Source organism: Notothenia rossii (genome assembly GCF_949606895.1).
Source record: "Notothenia rossii genome assembly, chromosome: 10".
NCBI classification, from domain to species: Eukaryota; Metazoa; Chordata; class Actinopteri; order Perciformes; family Nototheniidae; genus Notothenia; species Notothenia rossii.
The window spans coordinates 30,459,314-30,482,836 of record NC_136908.1 but is presented as its reverse complement, the minus strand read 5'-3'; the positions used below and the strand labels follow the sequence as shown (position 1 = coordinate 30,482,836).

The 23,523-nt window shown below is 43.7% G+C and overlaps 1 protein-coding gene across 2 annotated transcripts; it reads right to left on the bottom strand.

Moving 5' to 3' along the window:
* Positions 1-488: 488 nt before the first annotated feature.
* On the bottom strand, positions 489-21,918 carry LOC307023162 (uncharacterized protein). Of its 2 annotated transcripts, none has more exons than XM_079656247.1 (6): positions 21,521-21,918; positions 16,341-16,840; positions 15,482-15,531; positions 15,141-15,274; positions 10,830-10,996; positions 489-3,110 (listed from the first exon to the last, which is right to left on the bottom strand). In XM_079656247.1, exons 2-6 carry the CDS (start codon positions 16,833-16,835, stop codon positions 2,940-2,942), a joined length of 1,017 nt encoding a protein of 338 aa, XP_079512373.1. In that variant the 5' UTR covers positions 16,836-16,840; positions 21,521-21,918; the 3' UTR covers positions 489-2,939. The 2 variants fall into 2 exon arrangements, with proteins under 2 accessions (XP_079512373.1, XP_079512372.1); XM_079656246.1 differs by lacking the exon at positions 21,521-21,918 and adding an exon at positions 19,865-20,166.
* Positions 21,919-23,523: the final 1,605 nt, after the last annotated feature.

Genomic DNA, 23,523 nt, shown 5'->3' with positions numbered 1-23,523 from the left:
TACAAATGCAACCTACTGCTGGTCCTCAGAATTATTATAACCCTGCTCTCCCTGTGCTGATCCAGGTCTCTGCTAGATGATGATAATAATCATTCTCCATGTATGCATGAATTCATGTCAATCCATCTGTCTGAAAGCTGGGATAAACGCCTGCCATAGCATCCTGCAAACCATTTCCTTCTGTATGTCCTTGATTCCTCTCCTCATCTCCTCTCCTCATGTCCTAATCCCGCCAACAGGAGGTCTGAATGTAGGAGACGAGGAAGAGGAGAGAGCAGTCAGAATGCCATGAATGGAATGTGATGTGATGCACAGCTGTATTAGCTGTCTATGTTTGTGTTATTTGTTATTTTGCTTTATTTGATGTCAGATAAGCATCACAGTTTTAACAACTTTTACTTCAATTCTCAACTTGGTGTAAAATGGCAAGGTCATGACCAAACAAGAAGCAATGACTAAACCTGAATGAAATAAATGGAAGACTGAGGTCTTTACAATACAGCTTTATTTATAGAGCACTTTAAACCTCCAGACCAAAGTGCTGTAGCTCAGCTCACACAACATAAAACAAGTACAAGTAAAAACAGTAGACAATTTAAAAGCAACACTCCAAACGATGTTAATACGCTAAGGAGAAGAGGTGGGTTTTAAGAAGCGATTTAAAAGCAGGCAGTGTGGAGGCCTGTCTGATGTGCAGGGGCAGATCGTTCCACAGTGTGGGAGCCTGTCTGATGTGCAGGGGCAGATCGTTCCACAGTGTGGGAGCCGCTACAGAGAAGCAACTGCCTCCTCTGATCTTTGACTTGGTTCTGGGCACATTCAGGTCAGCTGATCCGCTGACCTGAGAGGGCGGTTGGACATGTAAGGGTGTAGCAGCACAGAAAGATATGGGATCATGCCACTGAGGGATTTAAAAGCACAAGGATTGTGAAATTAATCCTAAAATGTATTGGCAGCCAGTGGAGCGAAGCCAAAATGGGGGAAATGTGGTCATATTTCCGTGTGCCAGTTAAAAGCCTTGCTGCGGCCTTTTGCATCCGCTGCAGACGAGCGAGGGAGGACCCACTGACCCCCATGTAGAGAGAGTTACAGTAATCCAGCCGAGTGGTGATGAAGGCGTGGATTACTGTCTCAAACTGCTGTCTGGAGAGAAAAGGTGTTACTTTGGCTAGCTGCCTCAGGAGATAAAAGCTCGTTTTTACCACAGATTTAATCTGACTCTCAAGTTATTTTCCTTTCATGGCAGGATAGGAAAACATAGGAAAATGGGACACAACAAATAATGATTACTTTACATTTTGGTATTATGGAATGCACATACGTTTGTGCTTTTAATGAAGTAAGAATTTAAATGCAGGACTTTTACTTCTAACTACTTCTATTTTTACAAACTCAAATGTTTCTTGAGATCAGAGTACTTCTTCCAACTTTGGCATATATACTTCTGTACTTCAGTTTTAAACATATATTATGTCTTTATCTATGTAATGTCTTGTCATTGATCTGGACCCTGAGTCTGTAATAAAGTTTTTATTGATTGATTGATTCATATACAGCTATAACTATAGAGCACTCTGCTCTCCTGCTATTCTGGTTTGATGCATTTCGTTGTCTCAGTTCTCTGTGCAATGATGATTGCGTTGAATCTAAGGAGAGTTAGTGGATGTCTGAACAGTGATTGATCTGCCTCTAATGTTTGCTCCGGCACGCTGCGTATCCCAGCAACCTGCGCCATTACTCCACCTGCCAATCTAAATCCTTTCAACTCTGACCTGTACGACTGAACAATCACCACACACAAAATGTCCTTCCTCATTATTATTACATTTTTTACAGGACCGACCATTGAAGAAACATTACTCAACAATGTCATTAACCTACTGAAATTACTGAGTGTTTCCTGGGGCTATTGTGAGCCTACACAGTTTGTCTTCGTTTGAACAGTGCAGAACACTTCCCGGTCGTCATTATACCTGTCACAGGAGATCTGCTCAGGTTTCCCATCTTTGTCATATAAGTTAGTCCCATAGTTGACCTTTTCCAGCAGAGAGCTCGTTCTTGCTGAACGTGTTTTTCCTTTCTGTCAGCAGCAGAGACTCACACTCACTGGACCATGGGAACATTAGCTGAGTTTAATCATTAAAATGAGAGCCGCCTGCTTTCACATGGAGCTCAATCTGGGCCAAAAGTTTGGATCATTCGAAAAAATGTATGTGTTTGAAGGTTCAAGTTTCGATCCTGAATTTTGAAGATGATATTTAGTATTTCAAAATATGTTCAGGTTGAATATTATTTTTGATTCAGTTTAGCAATTTATTTTGAATACATATTTTTCCTTTTTATATTCTGATGAGTCTTTTTTTCAGTTTCGGATTTTATGCTTTCAGATTTAGAAAAATAAGATTTGAAACTGAAAGAAAAGTCCTGAATCTGAAAGAATAAACAATCAAAATAATATCCAACCTTCATTTCAGAATACGTCATAGTATTTTACAAAGTTAAAAACTTTCAAATCCATTTTATTTTTTCAGATGAAACTTTTGGCCCAGATTTCGCTCCATAGTTTGACAGGTCCTTTAAAGTGAGGAAAGCTAAAGTGTCTGGTATGTGTTTTCATATTCTCAGCGCCAAAAAGAGGATAAATATAAGAATGGTTAAACATTTTTTATGGATATCAATCTCTTGTCAATTATTTAATAAAGAGCTACGACTTGGTTAGCTTAGCTTCACATAGCTTAAAAAAAACAAAAATACATGAAATATAACTTTTGAATCTAGACATTACAATGTGAACAATATAATTTCACTGACTCCAATGGGAATTTGCACTGTGTACTTTTTACACAAACTTCCTGCACAGAAGCTCTGTCTTATGAAGACAGATTTATGGTCCACAGTGTTCCTCCTCCTGAGGCCAGGTGTGTCCCCACATGGTGCTCCTAGTCGGCCTCTCGCAGTAAGGAGAGGTAGATGTCGGACTGGAGGAAGCGGGGATAACAGTCTAGGTCCAGGAGGGAGAAGATGCGTTTCTGAGCAGGGGACAGCGAGGCGTGGGACGGAGCCTGCAGCAGCTGGAGGGACAGGTCCCTGGTCTTACTGTCCAGGTTCACCTGCAACAACACCACACAGTAAGTAAGTAGTACACTAGCGTATTACACAGCTTAGTTGAATACCCAATTGTGTTTGCTGCTAAGTACGCTCTAAATAAGGGACTATGTGCATCTGAAAACACCATGAAATACTTTCTGAATATTAATGTTTATATTTTTTGGAGAGCACAATACTTTGGATTTATGATGGCTGAACTGTCCCCAGTTAAGGAAGAAGAAGAAGAAGAAGAAGAAGAAGAAGAAGAAGAAGAAGAAGAAGAAGAAGATTTTGATTTTTAAAACAAATTTTATTTCCATTTGTTTTAACTATACACCGAAACAAAAAACAAAAAAACATTACACAAATCAAATAAATAAACAGATTTTCACGTCTACCAAATAAATGTCATTTGAAAACGTTTTACCCATTTCAAAACATCATCTTTTACACACTTTAAAAACAAAAAAATTCACCTACCCTTTAAAACTTCAATATTAGAGAGTCATTTTCCCCCAGTGAGCACAGAACCTGCCCAACAGCCCACACATCCAGAAACCCCTGTAGATGATTGATCAGCGTATAGTATGCATGCTCCACCCTCAGACGCGCTGCCACCAGCCCCCTCAGACAGAGCACTGCATCCATCCACCCTACTCCAGCAAGTTTGTTCTTCCTACTTTTCCAGATTGCTAATTTTGCATTAGCAAACAAGAAATTGATCAATAGTAGGATTTCCTTCTTTTTCAGGATGTATTTGGGGCCATGGACAAAAAGTGGTATGGAGAAAACCTCCCCGAACCCCTCCACCCACTCCTGTAACATTTTTTTAAGACCAGCCAACCGGGGACAGGACACCACTAAATGCTCCAATGTTTCTGCCATAAAACAGAACGGACAGCCCCCCCTTGTGCCTGGGTCAAAATGAGCCCTGTATTTGTTAGTGGCTATTGCACCGTGTATAATTCTCCATTGGATGTCAGCCATCCGTTTTTCAACGGGAGACTTATACAGGATCCGCCAGCTGCCCTGAGGGGAAGAGCCCAAACCAAACACATCTGTCCACCTCGACTCTCTGACGCCTGCGAGCGAGCTGAGGTTTAGCACCTTTACGCAGCTAAGATATAGCTTCTTGCTATAGCTCCCATTGCAGGAGCTGAACATTCCAGGTGTTAGAGTCCCCAGTGATAGCAGGAGACCATCCTCCTCTCTCCATTCCCCCATCGCAGGACCCACCCTCAAGGCAGGAAAAACATAATCATGTCCCTTTCTCCACTGGTCGGCCAGATCTGCATCCAGAGCAAAAGTCCGGTGGGATGGCGACAGCGACTGCCACACCTCTTCTACCAGGTTCTCCAGAACTCGAGTTGATCGAATGCCCGTCACCTCAGCCAGTTTTTCTGTGGAGATCCCTGTCAAATGGCCAAGTTTTACCACTCCCGCTTCAATGAACGCATTTTTTAGGGCGGCTGAAGAGAAAATGGTTCCGGAAAGAAAACCAGTGTCAAACAGGGGCTCCTCAAACAGCCACATCCCAGGCCGGGGGTCGGGTGGTCTGGTAAAACTCAGAATCTTCCAGGCATTGATGACTGAGCAGTAAAAAGGTGCAAGTCCAGTTATCTTGTACGCAGGGGCCTTCAGCAGAAACAGGTGTTTATCAAAACCAAAGCCCCCTGCCCTCCAGAGCAACAGCCGGGCCATAGCCAGCCAGCAGGGAGAGGCACCATACAGCAGCCGCTGAGCTGCCTACAGTCTAAAAGCAGCAGTCCTCGCAGTAATGTCCACAAGGCCCTGCCCCCCCTCCGCCACAGGGAGGTACAGGACCGATGCTGGCACCCAGTGATGACCCGACCAGAAGAAATCCACGAGGAGCCGCTGCAGTTGTTTCATGAGGCCCGGCGGTGGGGTTAACACCTGGAGTCTGTGCCATAAAGATGAGGCAACCAGATTGTTGGCTACAAGAACTCTTCCCCTGTAGGACAGCTGGGGTAGCAGCCATTTCCATTTAGCTAATTTTGCTCGCACCTTTCCCAGCAATCCCTCCCAGTTCTGTGCCACCATGTCCTCAGACCCCAACCAAACTCCCAGGACCTTTAAACCCTCGTTTCCCCAGCTGAGGTTACCAGGAAGACTGGGCCTATTTTCTAAACTCCACTGACCTACCAAAACTGCCTCACTCTTCTCCCAGTTAACTTTGACTGAGGCAGCCTTCCTATACAAAACTAAACTGTCCTGTAGCTCCTGGATATCTCGCTGACCCTGGATAAAAACACTGACATCATCAGCATAAGCTGATACAACCACCGGGGGGGCCTGAGCTGACACTGGCAGACTCAGGCCCCTCAGCCGGTTTCTAAGCCTGCACAAAAGTGGCTCGATGGCAATACTATATAATAGGCCTGAGATAGGGCAGCCCTGCCTGATCCCCCTTTTAACTGGTACAGGTCTGCTCAGCCCTCCCCCCACTTTCACAACACAACATGCATCACTGTACAAACACTTCACCCAGGACAAAAAATGCTCCCCAACACCAAAAGCCTGCAATGTGGCAGCCAGAAAAGTGTGATCCACACGATCAAAGGCCTTCTCTTGGTCAATAGAAATAATACCAACATTTATATTGTACAGTTTGCAAACATCAAAAGTGTCTCTCATCAAAAACAAATTGTCCACAATTGATCTGCCAGGGATGCAATATGTTTGATCAGTACCAACAAGAAGTTCGATAAAACGCTTCAGTCAGTTAGCTAAAACCTTTGACAGTATCTTATAGTCCGTACATAAGAGAGCCACAGGTCTCCAATTCTTCAGCAGGGTTAGATCTCCTTTCTTAGGCAACAGTGAAATCACTGCACGCCTACAGGAAGCTGGAAGAGTCCCTTTCCCAAAGGACTCCATCAATACATCCAACAAATCATGTCCTAGAATGCTCCAAAAATGTTTTAAAAAGTCTGCAGGTAAACCGTCTATGCCCGGAGCCTTGCCGGAGGCCATCTGTGTCACCGCAGAGGTCAGTTCCTCCAGCGTAATGTCAGAGCCCAAGGTGTCACTTTCGGCTGGACTCAGCTGTGGAAGACGCTGAAAAAGTTCATCAGCGGCTTCCACGTCACAACCTTCGGCTTTGAACAGGTCCGTGTAGAAGGACACTGCATGTCTCCTCATCTCAGCAGGTTCAGAGGTTACCTGTCCATCGGGAAGACGCAGACATACCATCTGCTTCCTTTGGCCCACAGACCTCTCCAGGTTGAAGAAAAAGGTGGTTGGTGCATCAATGTCTCTCATGGAAGTAAAACGGGCTCTAATCAGAGCTCCCTTGGCTTTCTCCTGAAGAAAACAGTTAAGCTGCTGTTGTTTTAGGAGGGACTGTTCTATATTTCGAGCAGACACACTCTCCAACTCTCTGATCTCTCTCTCTAACTGCTCTATAGCTCTCCTAGTGTTTGCAGTGGAGTAGGCTGTATACTGTTGACAGAACACTCTAATCTGAGCCTTTCCTACCTCCCACCACTGACTCAGGGAGGGAAAAGACTCTTTCTTTGATTTCCAGTTGATCCAAAACAAATTAAAATTCTCACAGAAAATCAAATCTTGTAAAATTGTAACATTAAACTGCCAGAACGATCTAGGTTTCTCTGTGTTGGATAAAACCAAATCCAAAGAAACTAGCTGATGATCTGTAAAACCAACAGGTTGGATGTGACAGTTCACTGCACGAGTAATAAAAGAAGAAGACATGTAAAATCTGTCTAGCCTGGCTGCACTGACGCCCCCATCTAGCATTCTCATCCAGGTGTATTGTTTAACGGAGGGATGCTTCATCCTCCACACATCCACTAAGTCAGCCTCTCTTATCACCTGTGACAGTAAAAGGGAAGACTGAGGATGAGGCTCCCGTCCTAATCTGTCTAAAGTGACATTAGTGCAAACGTTCCAGTCCCCCCCCATTATAACACACTCCCCCTGTACACTAGTGTCTAGCTTGTCTTTTAATAACTGAAACACAGATACACGTGCAGGGCCCTGATTGGGTGCATACACATTAATAAAGGTGAAACTGAACTCTAACAGTTCCACTTTCACCATCAAGGCTCTACCTGCCACTATCTCAGTGCTGGATAAAATCTTTACATTTAGAGAGGGGGAGAATAAAACAGCTACTCCAGCACTAAGGTTTGAGCCATGACTGAGTACCTACTGACCCCCCCACCACATCCCCCAGTCCGTCTCATTCAGGCTATCACTGTGCGTTTCCTGCAGAAATATCAAATCTAATTTTTTCTGATTAAAGACTTCTAACACTAAAGCTCTTTTCTGTGCACTTCTACCCCCGTTCATGTTCAAGGAAGCAACCCTTAAAGCCTGCATTAGAGGAAGGAGACAGAGAGAAAGAACAGACAGGTACACACAGCAGAGAGGAGACACCCAGTGTTGCATGATCATGTTGAAATTATTTAGACCTTTTCAGTTTCTTCCCTCTTTTGCTTCCTGGCGTATCTTTTTTCATAGCAGTTACATGCCTCCTGAGACGATAACGTTTCTTTTCATCCAGCAGGTCTAACCCTACAACTTTCTGAAGAGTTCTCACTGTATGAAGAAACTTGTCAATGTCAGGGAAAAAATCTCTCACTTCCACTGACTTGCCACAAGACTCGTCTAAAAAGACATTAATCTCTTCCAAAGAATATATCTCTGCGTTCTGAGAGAGACTATCTGCAACTGAACCACAGTCAGAATCCCCCTCACCGTCTGTGTCCATCTCTGTCACCTCATTATTGTCTGCAGCCTGTTGAAGCTCATTTTTCCGCCCAGAGCCAGACGGCAGCTCCTTCTGTGTGCCAACAGCCTCTACCTGTCCCACAGCACCAGTCCTCACCTGTCCTGCTACATCATCTCTCACCCGTTTACATGTTTCCACATTTTTTCCTCTCACACTCACCACACTCTCTACAGTCCCTGTTTCATCTCTCACGATATTCATCCCTACTTCCTCCGCAGCCACCGGGGCCCCGGCGGGTGCAGCAGCAGCCCCCGCGACACCGGGTCAAGCTGCCGCGGACCAGGCCGCCCCGGGCTCGGCCGCCACAGCGGCCCCGGCCGCTCCAGCAGCCCCCGGCTCGGCTGCCCCAGCGGCTCCCGGCCCGGCCGCCCCAGCGGCCCCGGCCGCCCCCGGCTTGGCTGCCCCGGCGGCCCCCGGCTTGGCGGCCCCGGGCCCAGCCGCACCCGTCGGAGCGGCGTGCCGTCTCTGTGGACATGCAACACGTGTGTGACCCGACTCCCCGCACTCAAAACACTTTACGCTCCCTGAGCTCGCATAAACCATATAAAAACCCTCTTCGTGCCTCACCCGGAAGGACACATCTAGTGTCTGAGTGGGACAATTCAGAAACATGAAAACCTGTCTCCGCAGAGAATGGACATGTTTTAACTTTTCATCCTTACACCCCAGAGCAACAGTGCGGAGACTACTGGCAAACTTACCAAACCGCTTCAGCTCCCGTTCCAGCGCCTCATTCGGGATGAACGGAGGAACGCCAGACACATTGATCCGCGTGGACGGTGTCGCCAGCGGTGAAACTTTAATGTATTCCTCGTTTAGCATTAATCCGCTCTCGATAAGTTCCGTCACATATTTCTGGTCTTTCAAAAAGACCACGACCGCTTTGTTCATGCGGGAAGCATAGGAGATATTTACATGACCGACCTGATCCCCCACAGCCAGCAGCACCTGCTCCACTGTGCTTGCGGCCTGAGCCACCAGCCGCACTCCGTGTCTCAGAGACACCGGCGGCGCCCCGGAGGACGCCATCCCCGCCACGAGGCACGGACAAACACTAAATTAACAAATTAACCGTACTTGCAAAGGGTAAAAAAATCCCAACGAAAGATCATACAGTTAAAGAAACGATTGAAACAGAAACAAAAGAGTTAAAGTTGAAATTCCCTCTTCCCTCTTCAAACACACATCCACCACCGAAGAAGAAGAAGAAGAAGAAGAAGAAGAAGAAGAAGAAGAAGAAGAAGAAGAAGAAGAAGAAGAAGAAGAAGAAGAAGAAATGAACAATAGAATGAATAGAGGTTAAGGACACAGAGAGCTGGAAGACAGCAACTAGCAGAAGAAGACAGACAGGAAGTAAACACTAAAGGGAACAGCAGAAGAAGAAAGACAGGAAGTAAACACCAAAGGGTAGTGATGGGGATTCCGACTAAAAAGAGCCGGATAATTTGGCTCGGCTCACCAAGAAGATCCGGCTCTTTCGGCTCCCAAACGGCTCTTCATTTGACCACATATAACTTTTATAATTCAATCAAATGTAGCGCTGTTTTGACTAATGATTTATACTGTACCTGTACACATATACCACTTACATTATTCAATACATCCTTTGTACTGAAGTATTCAAAAGTAAAAATTACATTAATATAAATGATTTGCTGTGGCCAAATGTTTTCATTGCATTTACTTGAGGGTTAGGATTAGGGTTAAGGTTAGGGTTAGGGTAATGTTGTGAATCGAGTGGCCTGTGTTCATCGTCCATAACATATGCCTGCCGATACCATAACCCCACCACCACCATGGGCCACTTGATTCACAACATTACCCTAACCCTAACCCTAACCCTCACACCAGATACTGACTGGTTTTCGGACCCCCCCCAGACCCCCCCAATAAAGCAAAAATGCACGTTTCAGAGTGGCCTTTTATTGTGGCCAGCCTAAGGGACACCTGTGCAATAATCATGCTGTCTAATCAGCAGCTTGATATGCCACACCTGTGAGGTGAGATGGATTATCTCGGCAAAGGAGAAGTGCTCAATATCACAGATTTTTTCAGATTTGTGAACAATATTTGAGAGAAATGGTTATTTTGTGTATATAGAAAATGTTTTAGATCTTTGAGTTCATCTCTTGAAAAATGGGAGCAAAAACAAAAGTGTTGCGTATATATTTTTGTTCAGTGTATATATAGTAAAACATAACGTCTACAAAATGGACACTTCATGGGCCAAAGATGTCGAATATTTTACTCTTTTTTTAAACCACTGATCTGGTGCAAGCCATTTCAAAGTCACTGCTCTTACAGTATATCAATTTAGTTAATCCAGTACCTACATTAGGGAAAAAATTGACATGAGGAATTGACATGAGGAACTTTTATTGTTTTACTGCTGAACTTTACAATTTCTTCAGAATACTATTGGAATAACTGAATGTATGTGAGATTATGTTTTAACTCATTAGAACTAGTAAATATCCTCTAAAATAAGTGGTTCTAAAAAAAACAGAAAGGTAGAGTCTTCACAGCGAGAAATCATGTACACAAACAGTTTTATCTCAGCCTACCTGAGCTGTTGCAATGTTTAGGTAATTGTCAACTTGTTAGGAATAACATAAAATGCTCGCAGGTTGAGGGCGTTAGGTCAGTTTGGTGTAACCTTTACATTTGTCACACATGTTGTTCACTTTAAGTCATTTCCTATTAGTAGAAGAAAAAAGAAGAAAGTAGAAAAATGTGTTTCCAAAAGGTTGTTTTTTCTGGCAAGTCTTGCTCTACTTGTGCAAAACAGTCTCTAATGAATGCTGCTATTGATGCAAGCTGTGACGTTAAACCTGAAACGCCTACACAGGGGGAAACATGAAAGGTACACACATGAGACAGGACTTGAATTACATTTCCTGTTTGATGCAGAGAGGTTTGAAAACCTTGGCTGCATGACGCTAGCTTGAACATGAGAGTTGTGTACCTCTCGCGGGGCTCCGGGCTGGATGTAGGTGCTGCAGATCTCCTTGGCCCTCCTCTGCAGGCTGAAGTTGTTGGACGAGTGTTTGTACTGCTCACAGGCCAGATAAAACTGCAGGTTCTCCTCGCTGAACTCAGAGCGCAGGAATGCTCCAAACACTGAGACCCCACCTGAGAGGAGGAGGAGGAGGGACACATGCAAACGTCACTTTAAGCATGTTACAAGCAGACGCCCACACACAGAACACTGACGCAACAATCTTGCAGGCCTTCTAAGCACAACGCAAACACACACAAGTGTTGCCAGCTGTGAAGTTTCTCAAGTTTGTTTCAAAAAGTTGGCACGCACCGTTCATTTCTATTTGTCTCGTCTCAGGCTGCCTAGGCTTTGATTCATGGCTGGTTATTAATCTGAGGTTTCAAACATGACTTTGTACAGAGGACAGTTTCAAAGTGCTGACACCACATTTTGGTATGCCACAGCTCACACACTTCAGCTGCAGAGAACAGCACTCTAAATTAGCATGGCACTGATAAGGAGGCACACAGAGGGCCGGGAGGAGCCATCAGGCAGGCTCTGTGTGCAGTTAAAGGCAAATAGTCAGCAGAACATTACTGAAGCATAAGTTCATCGATGCTGAAATAAAAGACATGGTCTGAGAGATGAGAGGAGGTGTTAACGTTAAAGGGGCCCTGTTATGCTCATTATCGGGTTCATATCAGTATGTTTTCCCTCTACTGGGACATGCTTTAATGTTCAAAAAGCTCTTTATTGTTCTCATACTGCCTGTGCTGCAGCACCTCTTTTCACCCTCTGTCTGAAACCAGAGTCCAGTCTGCTCTGATTGGCTAGCTGGCTGGCTCTGTTGTGATTGAGGGAACACAGAGATATTGCAGACCATTTAAATGCATGCACAAAACCCTATATGACCCACTGCAGGAAAGAAACCCCAAAAAGCCGAAGAGAAGACAAACAAAATGTACGCACATCATTGATACTAGGCTTTTTTACTGGAAAAGCATTAACATAAAGGACACAGACAGAAATTGTTCACAAACCATCCATTAGCCTAATCCTTCAGTTAATACACTGGTGCAGGAATGAAGTTATTTAGTAGGCAAAAAGAAGTTAGCAACGCAAAGGCTCCATCGTTAAAAAACAATGGTATTTTGGATATCAGTATATTGCAGAAAATAAGAGGTTAATCACCCCATATTAACACCGCTTCTTTATATTTGAAGCGTAAATGCAAATGCCAGAAGTAAAAATCTAACTAGGCTAAAAAGAAAATTACACACGGTCATAAGACTGCCCATCACCAATGCTGAGGTAAAGGCGGCTAATGTTCAGTGTGATGACGTACAGATGTCTCCTTTTGCCACCTGTTAGCAACTGCCGTTTTAGAGACACAAAGAAACTTCAGACTTTCACCAGTGAGGTATTTACTGACGTATTGTATGACGTAGAACAAAAAGGTTAAAATCTCTTCATCTTTTGATCTTATTTCAGGTATCTAACCACACCTGCACTACCCTCAGCTAAAGTTATCTACAGAGCAGATACATAAATGGAAAGTATTTAAAATATCCTGTGGAGCTATCTGTATTATCAGAGTGTTCAATCAGGACTCGCCCTGGTGTTGTTCAACCCGGTGACGTGAGTGTGTCATCAGACACATATAGAGTACTGGAACACACCACAAAAAACACTATCAGGACACAGAGCAGTGATTCAGAAATGTACCCGTGTAGCAGGCATAACAAATGTTGCAACCACTATCCCTGTTTACGTCAGACCAAACTCAAACATCCTGTAGCTGCAGGGACATTTAGGAACTATAACAGGAGTGATTTATACCGCTGTTAACTAACTGTTCTATTAATAGGCAGCAGGGTCCAGGTAAGTGCTGTTCTTTAAGCTTTATTGCACAGCACACAGTAACCAGTGACGTCAGCTCAGATGTCGACAACCTGCAGCAGCCTGGGATTTCAGACACAGCAGGGGAACTTGAGACAGAGTTTCAGTTGCACCAACATGTCTTTAAAGCAGAAGTTGACCATCAGTCCAAATAACAGGGTGTAGGTGTTCTGGTCAGAAGCTCAAAAAAAGTTTAGAAGAAGAGCTATCATCTAACATCAGAAAAAAGGGAACCCTATGGATCCACAGACCCCCTCCCCCTCCCCAAGGAACACCCTCCCTGCTTATTCTTTGGCTGGACCTTTGGCAAAGGCCAGGGGCCTCATTTATAAAGCCTTGCGTAGGATTCACTTGGGAAGGTTGCTTACGTAAGACAAAGCAAATAAATACGCAAAGATATTTTCCGATTCATAAAAGACTGCGCACCGGCGTAGGACTTGCGTGCGACACGTCCTACGCCTGTTTCCCTTTATAAATCACAATCAACTCGAAATGCGGCGCAGCTTTTGCGGGCTTCACGTAACGCCCATATTTGCCTATAAATAGTCAAAGAAATGGCCCGTATTAATATTCATTCTGACTGACTGCATGAAGAAGATCGCAGGAAATGAGGACAGAACAGCTAAAAAACACATCTCACACCGTGTCAGATTCTGGTTATTTTGGGGAGGTCGAGATAAATCATATTGTTTGGTGGATGCAGTTTGAACCAGAATAGCAGCATGGAGGTCAGATCGTCACCAAAATAAATAAATAAGTGGTCCAAAAAAGTTAATGACAAAAAAAATACACATAACCTTCCTCAGGCAGTGTGTGTTTCTTAATCTCGAGTAAAGCTGCTCCAGAGCCACTATTTCAAGCATACTACGTCATCGAGTGCCGCCGAAGTACTGTTCCAATGTCCAGCATACTTGGAATTCTAGCGAACCCGGCGTACTTCTTTTGGAGAAATGTCGCACATGTGTAGACTCCGCGGTCTTCAAATCCCCACAATGCTTTGCGCACGGACCAATTTCCCAAATCTGTGGCGGAAAATGTAAGGCGGGGCCTCTCATGTGACGGACCTGCACACTTGCTAGCCTGTTCCACTCTTCGTTTTCCGAAAGCCAGGAAGGATTCTCGCCTCGCTTCTAAAGCAAGACGCTCGGAAGACATGTGCTACCAAGCAAGCATACTCGAGATTGAGAAACACCCAGGTAGAAACTGTAAGAAAGTATCGGGGGATCCCTGCGGAGTCAATTCATGTTTTTTTTTTTATTTGGTGGTTTATGTTCCAGCGGTCGATCAGCTGCGCGCAGCGTCTCCACTGCAGCCTGTGCATCTCAACCCCCCCCCGCAGCAACTCTATCCACCACTTAAAGGAAATAGAACTAATGTGTTGAGTTATATCAGCTGCCAACTCTACCAAATATATGGTGTTCTTAGTTTCCATACCTCCTGTGTTTTATGAGCGACTTATCAAGTCTAAGCAAACGGCATAAAACATAAATTAAACGTGATAGTATATAAAACCATGCTCGTATCTACAACCTATAGAAATGCAAAACGGCGTCAGTTTATGAGAAAACATTTCATAACATTAACACAACATATTCGAGGTGGTTTTAAATAACATATCCGTATTTATTTATTTCTCCAAGTTATGTTTGTGTGCACTGAGGAGTCTCAAACAGGCGTTTGTTAAATCATTTTAAGATTGGCTTTAATCAATGTTTGAAAATGAATTATTCATAATATATGATAAATGAGAGGTAACATTTTATTTATGGTATTATTTCCACATATTTCTCTCCATTCTTCCTTCTGCCAACGGTGTCGCAGTTTCTCGTCTCTCCCGTTGTTGTGCTTGGTGCGTACACATGAGTTTGCGTGGAGGACCGCACATTTTCCCATCACATTTGTTTTTTATAAATCGCAAACATTGCTTAGAAACTGGTGTACGCCATCTTTTGAGCGTACGCACCGTTTATAAATGAGGCCCCTGGGCTGCCCTTTAGACATAAAATACTCTGTAATTATTGTGCTGATCCACTTTCTCAATACATTCAAGAATCATTAAGCAGCACAGGGTTGCACAAGGAAATACAGCAGCTCATCTGCTAGAGAAACATCTCTTCCTTGTCTTTCATGGAGCTCAATCCTCCCTTGATGGTGATTGGTCCGTATCGCTATCATAGGCTCCAATAATCAAGATGAAAATGTACAATTTTAAAGACTTCCTATTGTGCTTTTGGGAGTTTCCCTTTTCTTTATTGTGACATATAGGTTTCAAATCCCAAAGCCTCTCCAAAGGGAGCTTCTCTCCCACACAATTACAGCCTCCCATTTCTCTAGTTTCATCAATCAATGAGTGATGTTCTGAATACAACTCTAGTCTCAGAGTAAAGCAGGACTCACTTTGGCTGAGCAGCAGGGTGTTCAGAGACTCCGCCCATTTCTCCAGCTCCTCTCGACTGAACTTCCTCTTCTTACTGTGGCCCACCTGGCTCCACTGACGCATGAAGAGGAGGCGGGACCTCCGCTCTGTCACACTGGGGATCACATTATTATAAATACTGACGCAGGAACAAATGGATTTCATTTTGAAGACATCCAATATGTGTCTGAGGACAGCATTTAAACATCTTGAGTGTTCTGAGGAAATTCTGCCAGTTTAATGCAGTGTTATTGTATGTGGATATCCATCTAAATTAGCAATATTCAAAATGAAGTTGAATGAAAATAAAGAGTATGCTGACCTGTCTTTCTGCTCTGTGTTGGACAGGTTTGGGTTTGAAGAATGAGGACTCTGAAACAGAAAAGACAAAGTTAACTGTAAATCTTCCCTGTGTTCAACTCACTGAAACCCCAATAGAGTGGTGCATGAATTAGTCCTGAAATCCAGAATGAGTTAGCATTTTAGACATTCCAATTTCCTTGTCTCAAAGTCAATGTTTTTTTAAACTTTGTTAACGTTTTTGGTTAGATGCCTGAAATGAGGTATGTGGTTAACAGAAGCTTTGGGGTTTTCCCCTCTCCTGTAGTGTGTTATCTAGGTGTGTGTGCATGGTCTGCAAAGGCTAGAGAGTTTCTCTCACATCAAAGCATTTCACAGTCGAGACACAAAATACTAATATGAAGCTGAAAATAAGCAGAATAGGGACCCTTTAAAGCTTAACGTCAGTGTTTCATTTTATGCTTAAACTATTTTAAAACAGGCATAAATATGTGGAGAGTGTCCTAAACAAAACGTGTAAGAATCACACATGTGTTTGCCACATTTCTTTTTTCTACAAAATAACTAACTAACTGAGCTACAGTACTGACAGATAATAGCCTGTAAACATGTAGGATAAGACAAGCAGGATATGTTAATCTACTATATGATTTGGTTTGTTTATCATCTTGTGAGCAAATGATCATAGTGTACTTTTCTTTTAACTATTCAAAATGCAACTCAAGATGCACTCAAGGGCTTTTTCCCATTCTTTCAATTCATTCACATGGTGAGTCCCAATAGTGATGGGGATCGATCCGTTGACAACTAGAATGAGATTGATTCTAGATCCAGATTCTAAACTGTAATGTGTGTTGCTCTCCAGACTGAAAAAGCCCCACCTGTCCGAACAGACTCCGGAGGTGCAGCTTGGCGGAGGTTAGCTTGTGTTTTTGGTTGTGCCTGTGATGGGCTTTGAAGGAGAAGGGGTTGCTGGAGGAGGGGGAGCCAGGCGGCATGTCGTCCCTCTCCATGCTCTCCGTGCTGCCCTTGGCTTGGGGGGCCAGCTGGCCGTCGCTGTAGGCCCTGCAGCCCTCCCCCATGAGGCCCACACTCAGGTGGTTCTTGTCCTGCTTCCCCAGCTCAGTCAGGGTCTCCACGCTGACGCTGTGCTGCTTGGTCAGCTCATTCGCCCCCCCCTCATCGTTACCCCCTTTAGGCTCCAGGATGGTGGGGGTCAGGAGGGTGGAGCCCCCGCTCAGATCGTCCTCCTCTGTGTGAGGGGTGTAGGTGCCAGAGTCCCGGTTCCTCTGAACATCCTGGTTATTCAGGGCCACCCTCCTCCAGGGGAGGAAGTCCAAATCCAGGAGGTTCCCCTCGGAGCTGAACCTGCGCATGGTGGCTGTGCAAGAAAAGGATTGGCCAGATATGAGTTTTAGAAGAGCTGCAGTGAAGCAACGTGAGTTAATAAAGCAGGGTGTGTCTGTTCACTAAATGGCAGCTCACCTTGGATTCAATTTTCCTTTAAATTCTGAATTGACATTCTCACACAAATGTAAAATGAATAAAAATACAGTTTAAAATAAATAATAATAAATTACTGTAATGCATGAGAGACCGACAAATATTTTAATATCACCATTGGCTTTGTCGGTTAGAATGTTTTGCATTTACTTACTACATGCTTGATGTAATGTTAAAGTTCATGAAGATGTCTTATAGCATGACTTAAGGTCGCATTCACACGTACAGGTAATAGTCCGCTTCTCTGGTGCGCTCCAGACGACAGTTTGTTACATTGTTTCATTTTTCAGAAGGTTCGGTTTGCGTGCAAACGGGTAAGGGTGCATTCACACCTAATAGTCCGCTCTCTGGTGAGCACTAGACCACAGTTTGTTACATTGTTTCATTTTTCAGAAGGTTCGGTTTGCGTTCACACGGGCAAAACTCAAACGGACTATAAACTTTAAACACAAGTCATGTGCTTGGAAATGCTGTTCAACCATTGGTCAGACATTAAGGGGGTGAAAACGCAAATCCCGGCAATTTCTAGCGGAGCCTCCACCATGGAGCATCGGCACTTTCGGCAGGTTATTCTCATGCTGCTGTTAATCTGGAGATCAACAGACACTAGCGGCCCGGCATATGATTATATATTCTATAACACATAGGTTTGAGCAAGCTCTCTGATTGGTCAATAGGCGTGTTTGATTCCATGATCAAACAACGATTAAATAGAACGTGCCTAATCACAAAGTATCCAGTGGCCTACACACGCCACTAGCCTACCGAAACTACTTGATTTGTTCGGGGACCTCAGTATTGATGAATGCATACAGCGGCTGTCGGAGACAGGGTTGGAGGCCAGAGAAATCATGTCCATTAGCGGACATAAAAACGAGTCATCGCTTCGCAGCTACTGGGCTCCATCTCCAGACAACAGAAAGATGTGGAGCAACACGCTTTTTGCCGGTCCGGTACACGCCATGAAACGGCCACTGGAGGAAAGCTCTTCCTATAACGTAGTCCTACCCGTGAACACCACAACACCACCTGCAAAAAAGTCTGGCATGGAGTTCATGGAGAGCTGTTTCAAGAATTGCACTTTTAATGGCAGCATGAACATCCACCTTCATTCTGAACCCAAAATGTTTCAGCACCATGGACAGCCTGATTTGATTTGCTCCGCTAATCCCACACAGTGATTACTCAGATATTTAAATAGCCTAATTCAAGAATTGTTTTCAATAAATTGTTTTCAATAAATTGGTTAATGATATATTATTTACTATAATTATATCAATAACTGTAAGCGGGGTAGCAGGAGTGTTTGATCGGCTATCGTTACCATGGGAACTACTTTATAGGAACTACTTTCTGACGGAGATTAACTCAAGCAAAAAGCGTAGGTTTGGGAGCAAATTAGCCCACATTATGAAATTATTTTACGATATTGTTGATTACAATGATAGTTTGTGTAATAGAATCGCAATCATACACTTGAGGCCGTTCTTGAACGTCATTATTGGTACTGACAAGACAAGAGCGACAAGAAAACAGCGGAGAAGTAACGGGCAGAAACCCTCCTTGTATACGCAGCGGTCCAGACATAGACATTAGATGGCGACACATATTCAGTTGCCAGTTACTTTGGCATTAGGGCAGGGATATCTAGATACTTTCCAAGGTTTGACATAATGAATTGTGCTACTTTTAAAGCAAGCAACGATGTTTTCAAATCTGTAATCAAAAAGCTCCTCAAAAACGCTATCGAAGCAGTTCCTGCCGTTGCTACGTTAGTTCAAACAGTAACAACAGACTATTTTTCAAATCGATAAAATCATTTTCTAAATCCACAAAAGCATTTCAATTAATATTGGGAGTCATGTCATTACTTTGTTGAGAATGTGGCCATGTGACCGATCTAGATCCCTCCGCTTCGTTGAAGATATCCGCGTTCTTGTGACACGTAAATACTGCACTTCCTATGTTTTGGTGCGGACTGCGTTCACACCAGCAATGAACCGCTCCAGAGTTCGCAAGCAAGCGCTCCGAGACTACCTATTTTAGCGGACCAGAGTCCGGTTGTTTAGTTCACTTAAGAGGTCTGGGACTTTGTTCACACCGACCCAAATGAACCGCACCAAGCGGCTAAACGCACCAGGGTTCGATTCAACCGGAATATACAAGGCAGGTGTGAACGAACTATAAACTTTAAACACAAGTCATGTGCACGGAAATGCTGTTCAACCATTGGTCAGACATTAAGGTGGGTAAAAACCATGGTAAAAACGCAAATCCCGGTGTTGCAGTATAAGTTGAGTCATGACAACTGGCGACATTCTATTATTTTCGTCATAGGAATCCGGGGCGTGTACATTGAGGACCCATTGTTGACCAACCAGGAAAGAAACATGTTGATCGCCTCGTTTGTCGTTTACGTTCATCTTTTGCTATATCTGCCTTCCTAAGATCACTTTGCTGCACATTCAGTACTCGTATGTGAGGTTGTGGGTGAGAGGCCGATGTCGTGACGCTTACAGGGAGGTATCGAACATTAAAAAGTAGGTGACTGTGTGGATGCCTGTTCAAAACATTGCAAACTTCAATAAATCATTTAAATTATATATTTGTGTCCGACTTTCATTTGTTCATCGTTCTTAATGTGATGTATAGTAGCTTTGATAGCTGTCCATACCTTCAGACAGCCTAAAAGTAAAACATAAGTTGTTTATTCACAGCCCGAACGCTCATCGAGATGACTGGATCATCTATGACAACTTGTGATCAGCTCCGATTAAATTGTGATATCAATTCTGTAGCTATTCTCCAGGGAGCACGTTTTTTTAATGAAATACCTGTATCCCTCTCATCACAACAAGACTCTACACTGTCCAGCAAAAACAATTACATACATGAAAATAACCTTGATGCATGGGAATGAGCCTTCTGGCTCAGCTCCCTTTTCGTCACAACGGTGTGGTAAAGCGACTGCAGTACCGCTCCCGCTGCTCCGATTCTCCGACCCATCTCACGCTCCATTGTTCCCTCACTCGAGAACAAGACCCCGAGATACTTGAACTCCTTCACTTGGGGTAAGGACTCATTCCCTACTTGGAGTGGACAGTCCATCGGTTTCCTGCTGAGAACCATGGCCTCAGATTTGGAGGTGCTGATCCTCATCCCAGCCGCTTCACACTCGGTTGCGAACCGATCCAGTGAGTGCTGAAGGTCGCAGACCGATGAAGCCATCAGAACCACATCATCTGCAAAAAGCAGTGGTGCAATCCTTAGTCCACCGAACTGCAGACCCCCTCCCCCACGACTACGCCTCGAAATCCGATCCATGTTACAAACAGGATTGGTGACGAAGCGCAGCCTTGGCGGAGTCGGCCAACCCTCACCTGAAGTGGGTCCGACTTACTGCCGACTGCCATAATCAGACAACGTCCGTTAAAAAACATTACATATAATGAGAGACGTTCTGCAGTAAGGAAGGGCGTTTCACCTACGACAGGTGTTCTTAATATTATGTAGCTGACGGAGCATTTTTTACTTTACACAACACTGTTCAACACTTCATTCTGCTTCACTCTTTAACTAAAAAACCGCGGATGTCTTGAAAGACTCTTTCGCTAAAGATTTGGAAGACATCTGCGTTCTTGTTACTCGTAAATCCTACGCTTCATGTTTTGGTGCGGACTGCGTTCACTTGCAAGCGGTCCGAGATCACCACTTTTAGGCGGACCAGAGTCAGGTTGTTTAGTTCACTTCAGAGGTCTCCGGCTGCGTTCCCATAAACCCAAACGAACCGCACCAAGCGGGTAAACGCACCAGGGTTCGATTCAACCGGACTATACGAGGCGATACGAGTGTGAATGCGACCTTGTTCACCTAAAAAGCCTATAGTCACAATTGTGTAGTTTTGACTCAATTCTTAAAGTAATTAGTCACAAAAAAGGTGGATTTATGACTACATTTTCATGAAAATGTAAGTTACAATGTTAAGGTATAATACATACATTTTGTCTTTACCGTAAACATTTAAATATTTGTTTTCCTATTTTTCTATCCATATTTTTGGTGGGACGAGATTTTGGTAAAAACGTATGAAATATAGGGTAATATCTAGAGTAAGTAAAATAAGCAAACAATTACTCTTACTTGAGATTATGTGTAAATCAAAGTCTGATATGATTTAGTGGGCTATCTTATAATTTGTACTTAGAAATGGTTAAAACAACAGCCTTTATGGAGTATAATCATATCAACTATAAAACGAATACTTTTAGCTCAGTATTTGAACTTACTGGCATAGCCTAACTTTTGCATTTTTGTCGTCGCGAAGTTTGTGTCCATTGTTTTGTTTTTGTTTTTGCACAAAAAGGCTTCCTTAATAGCTACTACAGATGAACATAAAGGCTACTTTACTGTTATCACTGGACAGATTATGAGGAAGTAGACCTGAATTATACTCATGTTATACTGCTGACAGTCTAAATTAATGACATGGCACCGAGCCCTGTAGACCTTTGCTCACCGCTGCACCCTGAACACAACAGTTGAAAACGCCAGTATTTACCTGTTCGACCTGCGGGTTTAGACTCTCTCCATGGCAAACAGTCAGATTCCTCAAGATTTCATGAGCGACATGTGCACGAGCTCAGGTTTCCGGATCCAGCAGAGTCGTTTTCTGGTCCCGAGAGACAGAAAGAGGCTGGACTGCAGAGCTGTACCTGGATCAGTCGGACCTCAGCACTCCACACGGAAACAGACTGGAGAAGCCTCACGGAAGAAGATATAACTTCAGGTAAAGTTCCATTGAGTTTCCACTTGAGTGGCGGAGAGGCTGCCTCCCCCTCCTGACTGCCGCGAGACACACCTTTACTCTGCCTGAACTTGTCTTACACACTGAGACTCCTGCAGGACACACACACACACACACACACACACACACACACACACACACACACACACACACACACACACACACACACACACACACACACACACACACACACACACACACACACACACACACACACACACACACACACACACACACACACACACACACACACACACACACACACACTCCTTCACTCTCACAGGTGAGGTGTGTCCTGAAAAAACTCCACTGACAGGCAGTTTCAGTGTTGACAATACATCCCAGTGTGTGAACAAGTCTAAGCAACAGCTACAACATCAAATATGACAACACATAATAGTACTCATTTCTACTACTACATACACGTAGGCTACTACTAGTGCTACAATCAACAATAATAATAGAAAATACTCCTTCTAATAAGAATTTATTTGTATACTTTTCTGGAGGCACACTTTTTAAAACCTTTCCCGTTCGAACACTTGAAATAGAAACACTTTGCCAAAGTGGCCAAAACAGAAAGGCGCTCAGGCATGAAACGGACGCCTCTCTTTGGGGTCCTTTGACGTTGCATTCACTGTCGTGGCTTAAAGCTCAATCCAAATACCCCGTCATTCTGAAAAGTAGTTTATTTTTAAAATAATGTTTGTATCAAAAGCATTACCTCCGTTAAACGTGGACAACATTGTCCACGCTGGAGAAGCTGTTATCACTGTGACTTCCCCCGGTGACTGAGATAAGCTAACGTTAGCTGGGTGGCTAACATGCTAAAAACAACAACAAAGCAATGAGCTTCCTGTGAGCTCAGTCTGATGAACCTCTGATCGGAACACTTTATCAGATCCATGGTGGGGGAAGGTTCTTAGCTCGGTACTTCTTTCCTCCACTTCCCATATTAAACATTATCCCTAATGCAGCATAATAAACATTAACTGCCAAAAGGCTCATACTTTATTATTGCACAATAAGAAAATATGTTATGCAATGAAAATGTATATATTTTCAAAACGCTGGTGCATTGTTTAAGACTGGTTTTCATTTGGGCTTCTTTCATTGTTCTTTATCTTAAGTAGCCTATCTTTTCTTTTAATGCAGTAGGTGGACACCTGTTTTATTCAACAAAATGCTGTGTTTGCTTTTAATTCCTGTAAACTAAAACAGCAGGAGAAAAATTGAGTTTAATCAGGGTGTATTACTTTAATATTGTGATACTCAGATTGGGTTACTGATTACACATTTGTATTTAACACACACACACACACACACACACACACACACACACACACACACACACACACACACACACACACACACACACACACACACACACACACACACACACACACACAGAGAGAGAGAGCTTTCTCTATGTGACACACTTCAGGAGCACACTGTGGCACCATCTCACTGTAAACATGGCCTCAAAGTGCTTTCTGCTCTACTGCAGACTGACGTCCCCGGCTTAAGGCTGTCAGAACGGACACCCTGCAGACCGTGGAGCTCAAACAGACCCTTTGCTTTTGGAGACAACATCAGGCCAGAGCAAGAGAGGAGAGGGCCACAGGACAACACATGTAATCCCCCTCTGTAGTGACAGCAGGCTGAGCATTATAGCATGAGATACCTTGGATTATTACTTGAAGAAAATGAATAAGAATTGACAGTTGAGTTAAAAAAAAATGTAAACTATAATAATA